We start from the raw sequence: 18,488 nt of genomic DNA on the forward strand, positions 1-18,488 counted from the left end.
AATTACACTTTATACTACTTAATTTACGATCATTCACCAATGTCTAAAAAAAACACAATTAAAATTAATAGAATATCCTAACAACAGCTTGCGGTAGTCAGTTGTATCCATAGAAAAAACCTAATATTTAGCTAACAAAACAATAAACTGTTGATTTCTAACCACATTTTCTTTTCACGGGTGATATAATAAAATTTAGAAGTATTATTATTGGAAAAGTTAAAAGTTTGTTAACTTTTTCCACTAATTGAAAATTCCTACCACTAATTTTGACTTTCGGAATGCTTACATTCAAATTAGAGGAACAAACTTCTACGCTAATTGAAACCACTAATTTATCCCACCAATTCCGAGGTTCTGAATAGGGTTTCCAAACCGGGATCCCGGTGTATGTTTAATCCCGAAATTAAATTTACCATTTTTACCACCTTTCTTAATCTTTTTATTTAAAGGTCTAACCGAATATAGTATCTGGTGTTCAGAAAAAAAATTGCAAGAATATTTGACCAAGCCAAGCTTGCCACTTGCATAATATAATTTAATGTTGCAGTTAGACAATAACACTCTTTAAACACTCCAATACATTTTGTAATTTAAATAACATTACTATAAATAAAGAATAAAACACTTTTTGTTCGTTTAAATAATAATTAAAGCTAGAATAGTTACGTCAATGTAACTCCACGTTCACTTTGAAAGCAAGTACTGATCGTAAAGGAACTGATATTCTATTAATATTCGCTCTTTTTATTATCATCATCTCTTCCAATGAATAACTATTTCCTACATTTATAACAGTTGTACCATGAGTTTTTATCACACATCTTGTAAATGCTTCGACACACTTAAAGATTTGAAAGGTTCCGACCACATACGTCTTAAGTCGCCCTAAAACAAAAAAATATAAATCAGTGGAGCCAATTGATTAATTATTTATTTATTTACTGTAAAAAGTATACAAAAACATACCATACAATTAAAAAAAAAACGGCTGTGGAAGACAAAGAAGGAAATTAGGATAAAGGCATATGCAGACGACGTGTTAATACAGATTGTTGGCAAAGACTTGCAGACGATCATGGAATCTGCTCTGAAGACTCCTATAACCCAACTGCTACAAGATACCCAAGTTCACGCTACCAAAGCTGGAAGGAAAGACACTTGTACTTGCTAAGAAAACAAAATATTTAGGAATCATAATGGACTCGAAGCTTTCCTGGAAAAAGAACACGGAGGTAAGGATGATAACGGGAATAAATGCATTCTATGCATGCAAGAAAATGTTTGGACGAAGATGGGTTTTGCAACCGTACATTATACACTGGATGTACAGTACGGTCGTTAGACCAATTATCATCTATGAAGCACTAGTATGGTCGGAAGCGGTACATAAAGAGACTAATGGAAAAAGCCTCACAAAAGTACAGGGATTAGCACATCTAGGTACAACTGGAGCAAAGACTGGAGCAAGGAACAACACAGCGCAAGCTGCGCTAGAAGTAATTCTGGACTTGCAATCAATCGACTGGCTCGTGAAGGATCTGGCCGCTAAGGGCGTCCTTAGATTAAGAGAATCCAATCTGTGGAACCAGACCAACTACGGCCACTCGAGGATATTGCCAATGATAGGGAAAATCATGACGAACACCATCTGCTAGACCAGAAAGCGGACTATATGCTCACTAAACATGATTTTGGAGAAAAGATAAGGAATCGCATCCCGACAAGAAAGAATGGGAAAACAACCTAGTAATGAACGCTCAAGAGATAGCAGTCTACACAGATGCTTCCGTCACTTCAGGAGGCACAGGTATAGGCATCTTCTCAGAGGAACTAAGAACTAAAAAACTAGTTTACGCTATAAAGGAAGGGGCCAGTTGTATATTGCTGAAAGACCAATAGGAGATATCGTGATATACTCTGACAGCTTGGGCGCTTTAACAAGCATCATCATGCAATCAGTGAGATCGAACACTGTGATGGACTGCCGAGAAGCACTGTCTTGGCTGCGTTAAGGCGGGGCCACTTTGTGCTGGGTGCCACTTTGTGCTTTGTGCCGGGCAATCAAAAAGCAGACAGACTCGCCAAAGAGGGGGCAAGGGGAGGGGCCGTGGCAGATGACCCACCACTTGTGACGATCAACACACTGAAGGAAGCTATAGGAACTACCATCAAAACCAAGCAGTAAGAGACGTAACAATATCGTGAGGACTGCGCTATAGCTCGAAGACTGTGGCCAGTGGTAGATAGCAAAAATACAAAACAACTACTAGAGCACAAAAAGAACCTAGTATACTCTGTTTTTTTTCTCAGGTAAGATTTCGACAGACGATGACAGAAGAAAAGCAGATGACGTCCCATACCAATCTATTTATTTTACTAAAAAAAGTTTCTAATAATTTTTAAGTTAACTATGGATGGATTTAAATATAAATCCGTCATGCGTCGTCTCTTGTTGTTTTTAACCAGTTTTATTGGTTTATTTAAAAAATGACAGACGTATTTCAATTTTATTGGTTTGACGGAACGATGAACGACAAACGGACGCCGATGCGTATGAACTCGCCTTTAAATTTTTGACGCTTGTCAAAGTCTTGCCAAATTAAAGGTTATAATTTTGTGACAACTTCTGTCAAATACCCTGCGTTTTGGAAGATGATGCATTTTGATTCGTGTTATTACGTGTGTTTTGTGTCTTTTGAAGTCAAGTGGAGGAAAAATCAAGTGAAAATTGTAGAACCCAGAGCACAGTTTATGGTTAATAGTCGCTGCCCAGGCAGAAAGTCTTATACAGCCACCAAAGCAGCCACCAATAAAGTTACTATCAATAAAGTTCGTGTACCATCTCGTCGTAGATAAGTGAATCTCGAATATGGTAGAAGGATCATACTAAACACATACTAAAAACATACACATACTAAACACATAAATATCGACATCACACGATAGATAAATAATGGATTTTAGTACTGCAGAAAAATAATGCCAAAAGGTACTGGTTTTAAAAAAAATAATATTAAAGTTAATTAATCAACCTGTGCGGTATAAAATTTGGTAAATGTTATTATTAATAAAATAGTTTGTTTTATTTATGTTGTTTTATTTATTCCTGCGGAATATTACAAATTTGTATTTGTACATAAGTTATATTGATAAATATAATCATAAATGCGGGAAGTTTTATAAAGCTTGAAAGTAAGAAATAGTTCTTTTTTATATTTTTTTGGTATGTGGTGTCTTTTTTTTTTGTTAGTTTTGTATTAACACATACCTTTTTTTATTAAATAAGATAACTCAATTACATTTTTTAGTTTTATACAGTTTTTTTCACAATATTTTGAAGTTACTTGTCAGTCAAATTTTAAATATATATATTAATTTCCTGCTATGCGTTCCAGTTGTACCAACTTATTTCTTTGTAAAATAAAATAAACTACTCTGAAATTAAAATGACAGACACATCTATCACTGTCAAGGATCTTCTCGTTGGACAGACTATACGCATAATTGTAGGAGTCATTACTGGAAGATTTCCAACGACGCGACGACTACTGCAGAGAATGCGGAGAGAAAGAAGAAACCATAGAGCACCTGATGTGCCACTGTCCGGCACTGGGATACCGACGCTTTGAAACTTTAGGGCAAGTTTTTTTGGAGGGACTAGAGGAAGCAGCAGAAGCCAACATTAGCCACATAGGGAACTTTGCAAAGAACTGGAAGTGCTTTAACGCAAAGAAAGAATGAGCGGAAGGTTTGTTACAACAATACAAGGGTAACGCAATGGACCCAAGGCCTCCGAGTGAGGGATCAAACATGATCCCAAATACCAGCAACCTAACTAAACCTAACCTAGCTCTATACATAGTTTTACATTTTATGTGGCCTCTTCGCGTACATCAGGACAAATTTGATATTTTCAACCGTTGGCTTCGGTTGTTATAACCTCAGTTTGAAGAGCTTAGTTGCATTCTGTACTTGAATTTTGTGCCTAATTTTATTGTTATCTCTGCAGAAAGTTTTTCTAATTGTCTTTATTATTTTTGTGTGTGATTTTATGTGTTTGTCGTATTTTTTATATTGTACTACCTACCCACTCAATAACAGGCGTAATCTGTTGAGTGCTGTATATTAATAAATAAATAATAATAGAGCAAAGAGTACCTACCTTTAAATAAGCCATAGTCAACAATGGCAACAGCGTAAAGGGGACGAGATAGAGCAGCGCCGGCTGGGCCGCCTTGAACACTTCCGAGCTGACTGTAGCAGTCAGGAGGCCCAGAAAGTAGCCCAGTAACGAACAGTGGAAGTACGTGAGCTTGGAACCGGACGGGGCCAAACCTTGGGACTTTTTGTACGCGTCGTATCTCAGGACGAAGCACAGCAGCAGACCGGGCATCACGATATCGCCAAGACCTGAAAACAGACGTTGGTAGAAATAATTTTCGAAATCGAGTCAGCCACAGAGCAGAGTTACACAAAAGGTTACATACAATTATTTAAGTCATTCATTTGGTAACATTTTCATATTTTAGGGTATACGGAGAGCATCGAAAAATGTGACGGATATACCGTTTTTTAAATATAAAAATTAGTATTATACAAGGTGTTTCAAATTCGGCTCTCACCATTGGGATTAGTGATGGAATAACTCGAGCGAAAATTCGCTCTGGATCTCTGAAACGGTAAGAGATACAGGATGGCTTAAATTGGGGTAAAGTTGCCCGTTAGTGAGCCCATTGGCAATCCGTTTAGTAATTGAACTTATTTTTGTCATTTCCGAAAATATGAAAGAAAAACTGAAATTTCCGGTTTTCGTTTTTAATTTCTTTTTTACGAGTTTATTTTGACAGTAACCACCCTGTATCTTTTACTGTTTCCAAGATCCCAATGGCGAGAATCGAATTTGAAACTCTCGCTATACACTACATGGGCTACATTACACTTCAGAGTGGCCCTATGGCATACCCTATAGAGCCACCTTGTATGTAAAAATTGTTGACATTATCTGATACTCTGATACATACCTAACATACTAAAATGTCCCGAATTATGTATACTAGGAAAGACTAATTTTCCTGGTAGACTAAGTTTGGGGGCTTCTTTGGCAACGCCCCCAATGTGCAGTTTCCGTGCAACTAGACCCACGGGATTTTCAGCCGGTCTAGTAGCCACCTAAAAAAATCAAGTTTATGTTCAGTTTTCATTTTATGTTTGTATACAGAGTGTAAATAGGGAGTATAATAAACAAAACAAAACCGACACACTAAAACCCCTTTTTATTTTAATCAGATTTTTCTTTATTTGAATCGGAATTTTTTGATTTTAATCAATTTTCTATTTAAAGTCCTATCCTATTCTAAATTTATCCTATCCTAAATGGCTAAATCCGATATCGATAATATTAACATTTCTATTTCGCGTGTCGTTTTTCCACATCGGTCACCGATATATTTTATTCTATAAACTTATCTGATGCCCCTATTTCCGCAAAAAATGGCCCGATCAAAGGATCAAAGAGATTTTTTTTGGAAATAGTCATGACTGTCTTAAGTCGGAGAATAAAATTAGACCATCTAATGTTCAAAGTGCAAAGTACTTATTGCAGAATAAAATAAATGAAATGAAATTTTGAATGAACAAGATAAATTAGGGAAGGCAGAAGTTAGTTTAATCAACATTCAGCTGTTTCAAAAAAGATATAAAACAGCCTTGACACCAGCATATTTTTTGACATTGATTATAGTCCTCGAGAATAAAAATATAACCTGATCAGAAGAAACTAGTTCTGCACTAGAGTTTGCGAATAAAATGTATTTGTATAACGGATTTCTGGCACTTTTCAAAAATAAATCTCTGCCAAGTTTTCAAACACGTTGGTTTTTTTATTTAAATCCATGATTAAAATAAAAGAAATCCGTTGATTTAAATCATTGCACCTTGTTTAAATTCGCAGATGAAACAGCGATTCTAAACCGTGGCCAATGGAACTGCGTTATGAGCACTCTAAGAGCCCCCACTGACGCTCAGTTCTTTGACTGTGCCTTCAGACTGTGCAGGTTATTTCACGCAGGTTAACCTGTGGTGAAGTAACTATTAACTGTACTACCTATCACACACACGCAGTTTTATAGAACAGTTTTGTCTACAGTGAACTGAGTAAAGCACTCACTAATAGTTTCAGAACATTCTTTTATCAAAAAAATAAAATTACCTTAACCATAACGTTGGCGCTGAATATGTACGAGGAGAAAAATACCCAAAACACATCGTAGATAAGCAAACCAGTCAAGAGCAGCGTCGAAACCTTCAGACTGGGCAAGCGTACGAACGCTATAAATGCTACGCATAGGCCCATACCCATAGCGTCCATTAGTAACCAGTGACCTTAAGTTAAAAAAAAAACAATTAATATTTAAAAAAAACATTAGATTTTATATTTGAAGATACAGTAAAACAACATTAATAATTATTTAAAAAAGATTTTCTAATATAAAAAATAATATACGTATGTCGTCGTCAAACAGTACAATTCGTCATTTCCTGAAATGCCTAGTTAATTCACATATTGCCGGCAAACAGCAAACTCTTCAATTGGTCGTTGCAAACTATCTAATCATCGTTACAAACTTTCTAATATATAAAATAAGTTTTCTTCGTTTTAATCTCCGTTTAAAAAAAATGAAGAAAAAATATTTTATAATTTAGAATGTTTGGCTTAGAATTTTGAACACCTGTATGATCTAAGATTACGATATTTAAGTAAGTAAAGACCAACTATATTAAACACTTAGTATAGTTTTGATTTCAGGATATTTCTTGTATTTTTAACAATTTTTTTTTAAAAAGGCTAAAAATATATATTTTTTATTTATTTAGTGATACGTATCTCTAAAACTATCAAAACATATTTAATAATATCTTAGAATTAAGTAAAGTGATCAGGAAGAAAGCAAAAAATGCAATAATATACAGGGCGTTCCATTAAAAAAATATCTCAATCCACTCACAATTTTTTCGAGTAATTCAGTAGAAGTTAAAATATTTCTGTAAAATACATCCTAGTATATACATACTTTAGGTTTGCACTTAAACAAAATTTCTAAGTTTTTTTTATTAAAGGAGCTACATATGCCCGACGTACAGCAGGACCCTGTGAAACAAACCTTTATTTAAAGTTAAAGTTTTTCTTATTTGTTTTGAAACACCCTGTATACTACTAATTTAACTTTGTCGCCACGTTAGGTATACCTAACACATTTTTAGTTAATATTCATAGTCAAACAATACACACCTATAACGTCTATTTATTCTGATAAACAAATTCGGCAAATAATATAGCCGTAAAGTTCAATGATACCAAAATCAGACTTGCGTAACTATATATTTTTCTTATTGTATAATAATTAATAGTTATTTAAAATTAGTAATTGCGGTCCATGTTTCGCATTATTATTAACGTAATAATAATATGATTCTATAGTCGCGGAAGGTTGCTACCGTAAAGACAGCAAGCGCCATAGGTACATCATAATTTCTTTGTTAACTTCATAAAGCTGTTGCTTAATATACAAATTTATTATTTTATAGTTGCCTCTAAATAAATGTTTATTTTCTTATATTATCTAGTTATCTTTACGCTTTTATAAACACTCTAACGGGATATACCCTGACGGCACTAAAAATTAGTCTAATAAACTTCTTGTTTTATCAAAATACGCTCTTGATCAAATAAAAGAAGAACCAGCAACATAGTACCGTATGATCGAGAAAAAACGGCGTCAGCGATGGCTATGGAATGAAGATCGCTGTCATTTTATATGTAAATTTATATGGGAAATGTCATTGATGTTCATTTCCCAGCCAACTGGACGCCGTTTTTTTTCGATCATACGGTATAAGCTACTTAATTTTATTATAATATACCGTACGATCGAAAAAAAAAACAGCGTCAGCGATGGCTATGAAATGAAGGTCGCTGTCATTTTATATGTAAATTTATATGGAAAATGTCATCGATCGTCATTTCCAGCAAAACATAATCACCCAAAATATCATTCAAATATCAGAATAACGGTTCTTAAAATATCTAAAAAAATGTGTTTATTTTTTAAAGTTTGGTGCCCTTCGCCGGAAATGACTACAACTTCTGATTTTTAACCCTCAACTGGCGCACGGTGGGGTATTAGCATGAAAAAGGTGATCGAAATTCAAAAAAGCAAATGTGTTTAAGATTTCCCAAAAAAAGATAAATGACAAGTTATGCGTTGCTATGGGTGTGTTTAGTTGCATTCATTTGTTTCAACGAAACGTCAAAGTTGTTACTTCTCACAGATAAGAGGTAAATGGCTAAATGGTATGTTTAAAATTATAAATTGTTGTTCTTGTGCTCTTTTTACGTTCATATTATTGTTTTGATTGAAAATGGCTCAGCAAGCTGCAGGTATGTATTCTACAAAAACGTATTATTTATTTTGATATTCTCTATACTAATGATTTTTTTTTGCAACTAAAAGTTAGGCGTTCAGAAAATTTGATTAAATTTGTGACATTTTTATTATACTTAGAGATTTAGTTGCGCATTTCGAAGAATTCAGCATATTGTCTATATACGTTTTACTTAGTAAACATTGGGCTTTCATACAGTAAAATAAAATACTGCGACTTTGCTGATAAAATGAGAAAAACATTCTTGGTTTCCTCTAATTTGCCAATCAGTGATATACTAATGCGAGGTGTAAACCGCGATGACATTGTTGTGTACAAAGCGATCGCATTAGTGCCATTAGCAGTATAGCACAATTTGGCATTAGTAGCGACTTTAGTGGTATGGGCCATAGAGAAATATAAAATAAAAGAGTTGTCATTTCCATAGTCAAAAGTAGGCAACACGTTTAACGAGGATCGATTGTAGCGCACCCTTGAGCCCTAACTGAACTAATACAAATATGACAGACGTAATCGGTAAAATAGGTATCTGCATTACCTACCACAAAAAAGGCGGGCAGTTTAAATGTGAATTTAAAAATTTTTTGTGTTTTTAAAAATATTACGAAATCAAACTGCAAAAAATATAATGAAAATTTATTTTTAAAAACGGAATATTTGAAAAATATAAACTATTGTACACTTTTCAAATGCTTACAGTTAAATGCTAAATTATATTTGATAATATAAAACATATACATATGCTGAATTAACCTCGAGGGGTAAACCGCTGATGAATTTCTGTACACTAATGCCAAATAATTAGTACTAATACCAATAATACTACGAAAACGCCAAAAATGCCAACATCTTGTACACCAAAATACACCAGCGGTTTACCCCTCGATTAACCTATAGTATTATAAAACTTATTTAACAACGCCACTAACAAACCATATAAGATCGCAGGGTTTGCAATCTATGCTATTATAACAGATTAAGATTTAAATAAGACATCATCAAAAATTAATTCACCTGTAAGTTGGATTTATAAACTCAGCAGTTGAAGTTTAGTTGAGGTAGCAAATGTTCAACACTGTGAAATCAAGGCGCGAATATATAGTCAGTTCGTTTTACGTTCATCGAGTTCAGAGATGGGCAATGTCTTTACATATCGAACTTGCTTTGCATGATACCCTTTCCTGGATCGTGTTCAAATCACATCATCGACTGAACAAAATATTACATGATGACCGTAAAACACATCGCACAAAACAAAGTTCAAATCATAGAGAAATATAAGTTCCTCGGGAAATAAAACTTCCTCCATCATTTCTGTACGCACAAACACAAAACAAACAAACAAAGTATATGCTACACAAAATAATAACAAAATTCCAAAATTCAAAACATAATTGTAAACAACTGCAAAATACAAATAATTTGCTGTCATGTCACTTGTCAATCTTGTCATGACACGTGACAGGTAGCAGGTGGCGACGCTTTGGAGCCCTAACTGAACTATGCAACATTATGGCCAAGTTAGACAACCTTTCAAACACTCTTTTATTTTAGTTACTTTATGGTATGGGCATTGCTCGCGGATCAGTCGTAGCATTAGTAGTATTAGTTGCGATATTACTACTGGCATTAGTGGCATTGACCGTGGAAACACTGGAACAGTGATTTTTCTTTCTTTTTTTAGATTCGACGAATTATCCTTTCTTTTGTTCATATTATTTCCTCTTTAATTGAAAATAGCAATAATTTATATAAGGTATGCATAAAAAAATTTCGATCAACTATCTGTGTCAAATACCCCACTGTGTGGCGTGGTGGGTTCCAGCGGACCCCAAGCACTATTTAAACCTCTCTAAAATATATACGTTTAAGAATTAGGCCTCGCCGCGCCATTTACCTTTAAGTTAGGGTACCAATATGCAACTGTTAAAGGCGCACTTGATTTTATCAAGTATTGTTCCTACCAGCGGGGGCTAAAGTTTCATTGGGGTCTGTGTGGCACCACCACGCCAAGAATGTTACATTATTAGGATGGTGGGTAGTCTAAAAAGTGTCCCTCACTCGGACGCTAATTTTGAGGAAGCATTAATTGAGAGGTTTGATCAACTTAAAGAGGCTTAAGTGAGATGAAGACCATCGAGACATTGATTTTTCTCCGAACAGTAACCATAACTCCGATTCTGAGTCTCTTACTTACAGAAGAGAGAAAATTGAATAATCAATACCAGAAAAGAAAGAGATGTGGTATATGGCAACCATATGTCAATAAAGAAATGACAAAAAACAAAAATCTCATGAATCAAATGTGCACGATCCATGTGCGGCAAATGCAGATCCTATATTAGCATGAACTGTATTTGAAAAAGTTATGTACATTCAAGGTTTGCAGTTTTGTTGAAAATAATTTATGTTTATTACTTTAGCTTCACATTTCAGTTGATTGTACTTTTAATAATACGGTAAAATCATAAAATATATATGTTTTTAATTTCTATGGCTTTCTTAGCCAAGTTATATTTCTGTTGTCAAAAATTCCTAAAAAATGCGTTTTACTTTATTTTTGTGTCCGTTCTTATTAATTTGTTGAAAATTAATGAAATTGTTTGTTCACAAGTTTGAATATATTGTAAACAGTGTTAAAAAAACAAGCTTTTTATAAAATCTCTTCATCATGTAATGTAAACTTAAAAAAAAGAATTGCAGCACGCCATAAGCGTTACAAAAATTCGCCACGCCCGTTGAGGGCTAAATGGCACTCTCGGTATTTTTTTACTTTATTCAATAGAAAATGACACTCTAAATAGAATGACATATCATATGTCTAATTTTGACATACTCGCGAAAAATATTGTATTTTAAATTTCAATCTAGTGATACACATTTAAAAACACTAATTTTTAATCAAGGAGCCTTGGAAAAATAGACTTTATGATCTCGTGTTTTTAGTGTCTTGTCCTGGCCAGTTAAAGATTCCCAAATCGTATTTTTAATCATATCTCAATTTTTTCAAATGGAACGAGGGTGGCTCATTAGCATATTTGGAAAAAGTATTTTTTACGAATAATTTGGTACCACACACTTGGTATTTCGAGTCAAATTGTCGTTATGAACCGCATGTTGCAATTTCAAGTAAACCATATTTGAAAATGTCAAAAGTTGATATCGTCGCAAAACACACTAGTCTAATTAATATTTTAATTTTGATTTATTTATATCCTTTGACTAGATTTCTTCCAGAATATAGATCTATATCCAGGAAAAATCGACTATACCTTCTAAGAATTATTAGCTTAATTTTTAAATTATTTTCATATTCATTAAGTCCATAATGGCGCTATATTAGTTCATTAAAAATTGCATTAAAAGTGTATTCGTTTTTTGACTTAGTGTGTTTTGCTTGTAAACCGACGATATATGATATGTCATTCTATTCAGAGAGAGAATACAGTAACAAAATACCGAGGGTGCCATTTAAAAATCAAAAGTTGTAGTAATTTCGAATGAAACAGGAAGTGACCAAAAACAACTGAATACGTCAAACGTCAAACAATCCTAATTTATGTCATATACTAGCATACCAAATCTCGATTTTTTATCTGAAAAATTAAAAAAGTAATAGGGATGAGCCACTTTTGAGACGCACCCGGTATATCGATAGTTATCAATAACCGATACTCATAGAAATGCTATCTATAGATACATCGATAGGTATAGATCGCGATACGATATATCGATAAATATAGTTATTGATATATCGGAAAAATTCCATTCCTTAGAATTTCTGAAATTTGATACATATAGGTTGATTCTCACTGTACCTTCCGTTTCCATTCCATATCCGTTCCGCATTTTTTATTGTATTGAGGCTATACATAAGCTTCAGTTCCGTATCAGTTCCATACTTTTTATTGTACAATTTATATCATTACGACAGTTTTATTTTAAAAACTTGTATCTTTTGAAAAAGGTAATAGATTTAATTAAGAGGTGAAAGAATAAATAAATAGCACCAAAATGTTAACAGAGCTGGCACAGATGTAAGAACTTGACAACGCTGTTTCCGATACGCTTCAGTCAGTCCGCGTCCGCCAAAAAAATGTATGGAAGGAAAGGATATGGAACGGAAGGGAAACGGAACGGATAGTGTGCATGTGTATTGTCCTATTCATTTACATCATATAATATTTTATATAAAAGGAAGGGAGCTGATAGAGAATCAATTTTATTCGTCTAACGACAATGCCAGAAATCCTTATTTTAAAAAAAAATATTATAGCTTCTATAAATAGATTAAGGAAAAGTATAGTATTACCTGTTAGTACCCATATGCATACAATGAAGACGCTCAAGGAAAAGGAAAGCAGTTCAGCTGCCGTGAACCGTCCACATATCCCAAACGAGATTTTATTGCCGTCCGAACATGGCCTTATGATGTATTGACACATGGGAAGGAGCAGAAAGGCCAGAGCCACTGTTGCTATTACTGCAAAAAAAAGAGAGAAATATATAAATGAACGTTTAATTTAGTTGTAACAATGTAACAATATACAGTCTTTTACAAAAGTATGTTTTATGATAAAAATATTTTTAAAAAATGATGTAAACTTACTATAGTTAATGTGTCAAAGGTTCAACAGAAACTGTTTTATCATAGTGTGCACTATGTGCGCATATTTGAAGTGAAACTTCTTGCTAACAACTATTAAATTGAAGGATGATTTAACACTGCCGCTATCACTTTTCCTCTCGCTAGCTCAAAAACGAAACGCTCGCTCGAAAAAGGCTGTGTGTGTTGAACATACAAAACACTGATCAAAAATGTTTAGTATGATCGGTTTCAGCTGCCTTTCACCCAATTCATTGGACTCAGCATGCCAACAGAGTTCAAAATTATCAACCTTTTGAAGAGGAATTGGATGTGAGAGGTTTAGATTTTCCGATATCTTTGAAACAAATTTCAAAGTTCGAACAACTCAATAATATTTCTATGAATGTTTATGGGCTCGAGAAGGGTTATAAACATGATAGGAATATTGTTGAAGTTGTAGATCGTAGGTCCTTTGTATTTTACTAGATCTCATAAGGTAGATAGACATGTTAATTTGTAATTAATCAGTGATGATTCCTGCAATAATCAATAATCATTACTGTTTAATAAGAAATATGTCTCGCCTAATCTCAAACCAACTTTCAGGCCAACAACATTCAAAATTCTTATGCGATGGTTGCTTGGTTTATTTTTCTTCAGATATTAAATTAGAAAATCATCAAAAATATGATTGTGGCCATGTTATAGTCGAAACTCCTTCGGATAATTTAAAGAAAAATAAATATGGCGAAAATATTCCCGAGAATATCCTTAAATTTACAAATTTCGAACAAAAATTAAAAGTACCCTTTGTTTTGTATACGCTGATTTTGAAACTATTTTGGAACCTTTACAAACAGAGCAAAACGAGCTGGATCCTGAAATTTCCTATACGGTGGAAACACACCAACACGTTCCTTATTCTTTTGTCTATTATATTAAATGCGATTTTGATAATTCTCAGTCGATTTTCAAGACTTTTAGAGGGCCTGATGCACATAAAGTTTCCATAGATTGGTTATATAGAGACTGATTGAAAATCAATCTACAATCGATTTATGAAAAATATTGTATCCGTGCCTACTCTCAGTAGCGTACAAGAAGCTGAGTTTTATCGGTTAACGCATTGTAATATTTGCGAAAAGCGATTTAATATAGGAGATGAAAGAGTAAGGGACCACTGACATATAACAGGGAGATATCGAGGTGCGGTTCACTCTGTTTGTAACCTCACTCAAGGCCGTGTGTCACTTCAAAAATTATGATTAATTTAAAAAAATAAAAGGTTCCCAAATTTATCATTTCATTCAAATAACTATCTAGTCAACATGTTTATTTTTTGTCCATGATGACATGTATTGATAATTTCTATAATCCTAGATATCTGGGGAACGGATGCTCGTAGCAATTTTTACCAAGAGACATTTTTTTACGTAAAAACGGCGGAAATGTATATATTTTCACTACGTGGTTTTATACAGGTACGGACGAAAATTGACATCGAAATCAAAATTTTCGTGTCAAAAAAACATCCAGACACCAATTTTCATTCAAATATCGATATTAGTTCAGGAATTATTTGCAAAAAATCGAATTTACTATGAAATTTCCATACCCTGTCTCCGAAACGAATTATTTTAGGGCATAAATTTATACGAACTTTTTACCCGTCTTTATCTGCCGAATACTCCCGAATACAATTCGGACCACACTGTATATCATTCACAGATAGAAAAAGATATCTTAAAAATTTTAAAGTATGTATTGTCTAAAGTAATTAACTCTTTCGCCATACTGTCATTACACAATTTATTAGGAATACTCACAGTACCTATTGTTTAAAGGTACAAAAGCGTTGCATTTTTTCTGATTATTTTTTATTACATACAGTTGATTCGCTAATGAAAAAATGTGCATATTGCTTCATAGAAGAGATATGTATTAATCAAAATAATATTTTGAAACCATCAAATATTAGATACTTCACATTTTATTGTTTTGAATTGTAGTCATGTAGTCACAATAATATGAAAAATAAGATTAAATACATTGATTTAAAAACTGCGAATATACTGTTATTATGATCGAAAAAAAAAACGGCGTCCAGTTGGCTGGGATATGACGATCAATAACACTTCCCATAAAAATTTACATATAAAATGACAGCGAGCTTCATTTCATAGCCATCGCTGATGCGGTTTTTTTTTCGATCATACGGTAGGAATAACGTATGATTAACCATTTTAAATGAAGCAAACAATTTTATGAAGAATACGTTTTTCTCAAATTGTTAATAATAAAAAACTTTTCCTCTTGTAAAGACAATTGGGGACATATTGTATATTAAACATACCATACTAGTAAATAATACAGGGTAAATCTTAAATAAGTGAAAATATTTTTAATGGTGGTACATTTCTACCCCAGGAACACAACTAAGAGTTTTTTTCGCAAACAAGATGTTGACAATAATTGTCAACATCTTTTTTTGAAAAAAATGAACAAATGAACAATTATTGTTAATTTTCTTTAAAATTTTCCTGTATGTTTTAAAAAACTTTTTGGAACTGCCTGTTCACTGCAAATTTTCCAAAGAAATTTTCCCATGTTATAATTTCAATCTCAAATATTACCATGGTTACGGCACTAGAAGGGATGCAAATACAGAAAAAATCCGGTGGCTCACAACTTTTTTTAAAAATAAAACAATTTTTTTTAATTTTCAAACTTGAATAACTCGGTTATTTTGGACTTATATTTTTGGACAAAAAAAATTGGAAATCGGCAAAGGGAAAATATTGATTGATTGAAAATTAGCTATTTTTCAAAAAAATCTATTTTTTTTTTATTTTTGAGTTGAAAAGCATAATAACATGATTTTATGGCAGCATAGGTAGAATATTAAACTTACAGGAAAAGAAAACGCAGAAAATCAATACATATTTAAGCAAAAAATCTTTTTTTTATTTTTCAAAGTAAAATAGCTCAGTTATTTTGGACTTATTTGACAAAACGGTAAAGAGAAAATATGTTTCTTTTATTGAGATATCTACCAGCCATGAAAATACAGGGTGGCGCACCTCATTCGCCTCGGTTGATTATCCGAAACCGGAAAGATGTAGAAACAAAATATTTTATGGGTATATATGGGGAGACAATATGCACAATTTAAAATGATTTTAAAATATACAGGGTGTTTCATAACTAAGATCCATACCAAAGTTATATTTTTTCTTATGGAACACCCGGTATTTTATTTCATTTTTGGATTCTTGGGCCCAAAAAAAGGCATTTATTATAAGGGTTAAATATGTTTAAAATCTTTAGTTTTTGAGATATTTAAAGATATTTAAATTTGCATGGTACAATAGAATCGACTATTAACACCCTGTACATTACTTTTCAGAATTAATTATTATGCAGAGTTTAAAGGTAGAGAAATAAACTTTACTGAAAAATGGTATTGGTTCCTTAAATTTATACAGGGCTATCAAAAGTTGCTGATCTATTTTAAGGATATATTTTATATAAAAACTTCGTTACTTCAAATGCAACACCCTGTATTTTTTTAAATAAATCGAAGCAGATTCAAATGCTCTTTCAAACTATATTAGGGTTTGAAATTAATTGATTGAATATTAGGGTTGCTAGAAATTTTTTAGAGAAAATTTGTTAGATTATGCATCTAAAAATACAACTTTTTTGAATCTTGTTCAACATGCCTAGAACACTTTTTGAGAAAAAAAAATATAACCAAATCAATGTAACTTTTGGGTTTGGAACCCCAATAAAAAAACTTTAAAAAATCTAATTTCAATTTGCAAATAGTTACAATTTATAACACTGATGTTAGTGATGTTAAAAAAAAATAAGTAAGAAATTTGCAAAAAAACTATTTTTTTAAAATATTAACATCCTGTAGGTATCTTTAAAACAATTCATTTCCTGACCAATCACCTCCTCAAATTTGGCCATGCATTTTACACATTACGTATTATTTTCTTATGACAACACTATATTTTAATTCAATTAACTATGTCTTGCAAAAACTTCCAGCCTATAGAACAATAAAGCTCATAATCTTATTTTTTAAAGGTTTCACTTTGGCATTCTCACTTTGAATGAAAAAAAAATAGGTTAATAGGTTGATAGAAATACGATAAAAGGAAAGTAAGATACCTATTTAAAAAATTTAAAATAAAATAGAAATACTGTTAATAAAAAAAAGCATTACACCACAATAATAAATGAAACAATTTTGGTGAAAGTTATGTCTTTGCTCAACAGAGTTCGAAATTAGATTATTTGAGGTGTATTTGATTAATTTTAGCTGATAAATACTGTATAAATTAAATAAAACAGTCATCAAATTGGCTTGTAAATGAATATCAGTGACATTTGCCATATAAAATGATAGTGATCTTTTTCCAAGCCAACTCTGACACTTATTTTTTTGTCAATATTATGGTAAATGAAGTTCTTTAAATACTAAGGTACTTACTTGCTGTACAAATTGCAAACAGCATCTGCATGGAATCAAAGAAAAAGAACATGACCAAAAGCGATATGCTAGCCCCCAATGGCAAACATAATGCATGCATTGTATCCAAAGTTTGCACATTGTTCTCGGTTTGAACAGTTTGCGATGGATTCAGAAGACAATTTGTGGACCCATGCGCTCTATCTCTGGCCTCTTGTTCCATATTTAAACTTCGAAAACTACCATACACTATGAGCAACATGGATATTAAAAAAGTGGAGACACGACTGGAATCCATGATCGAGTAGGCCCACTGATATTCAACTGTTTGCCCCTGACTGTCTGCCATGGCGACAGATTTCTGAGTCCTAGCACCTATGCTATCTGGAACCGAAAAAGAGGTGTATAAAAATCGGGCTAATGCCCCTTTTTTCTTGATAATGTATGGTCTTTATTTGCTTAAAGGTCAAAGACCTACCTGCTGAACGTGGAAGGGCCTAGCACATAAACTAATAAACTACATTTACACAGAAACATCACTCGGTTTTCTTGCGATCCATGTTACGAACAGAATACCTGTTTTATAATCCGATTATCACTCAACAATTGTTTTCAGCGCCATGTTGATTTTTCAGTATATGAAAAAGAGATCGCTGGCGCAACTTTCTAATTTTAGCAGGATTGTTTTTACGTAAGACGGGCAAAATTTTAGCGCTCTCGCAGCGACTCCTCTAGTCTCGGTCGCTGGTATTCTCACTAAATTCTCTGAAAGATTAACGACTTAATAATGTGTGAGAAATTACGAGTTGTTTGTAAACAAAGATAAATTTCTGGCACCTACTTGTTCTTTTAGAATCTTCTGACCTCTCTATGTAGATAACCAGTAAAACAGTTCCTGTTGTAACAAAAAGTTTTTTTAATTGATGATATAATAATTCTCTTGATATTTTTTTTTTGTGAAAACATCGATAGGAA

At 32.9% G+C, this 18,488-nt stretch overlaps 1 protein-coding gene across 1 annotated transcript; it reads right to left on the reverse strand.

Annotated features, from left to right (window-relative positions):
- Window positions 1–501: 501 nt before the first annotated feature.
- On the reverse strand, window positions 502–18,470 carry LOC115874777 (signal peptide peptidase-like 3). Its single transcript, XM_030890091.1, has 7 exons — window positions 17,992–18,470; window positions 17,535–17,897; window positions 12,758–12,928; window positions 6,212–6,384; window positions 5,025–5,172; window positions 4,166–4,413; window positions 502–888 (listed from the first exon to the last, which is right to left on the reverse strand). Exons 2-7 carry the CDS (start codon window positions 17,860–17,862, stop codon window positions 817–819), a joined length of 1,140 nt encoding a protein of 379 aa, XP_030745951.1. The 5' UTR covers window positions 17,863–17,897; window positions 17,992–18,470; the 3' UTR covers window positions 502–816.
- Between the last annotated feature and the right edge of the window lie 18 nt (window positions 18,471–18,488).

This window comes from Sitophilus oryzae, unplaced genomic scaffold (assembly GCF_002938485.1).
Source record: "Sitophilus oryzae breed Bouriz unplaced genomic scaffold, Soryzae_2.0 scaffold_1000_pilon_pilon, whole genome shotgun sequence".
Taxonomy (NCBI): Eukaryota; Metazoa; Arthropoda; class Insecta; order Coleoptera; family Curculionidae; genus Sitophilus; species Sitophilus oryzae.

Bases quoted from the DNA above. Each gene is read 5' to 3' on its own strand.
- LOC115874777 (XM_030890091.1), bottom strand. From the start codon at position 17,862: ATGGCAGACAGTCAGGGGCAAACAGTTGAATATCAGTGGGCCTACTCG. The intron at 6,385-12,757 runs GTAATACTATAC...TTTTAACTTAAG, and splicing joins ATGCATATGGGTACTAACAG to GTCACTGGTTACTAATGGAC. The intron at 5,173-6,211 runs GTAATTTTATTT...TGATTTTTTTAG, and splicing joins GCGCCAACGTTATGGTTAAG to GTGGCTACTAGACCGGCTGA.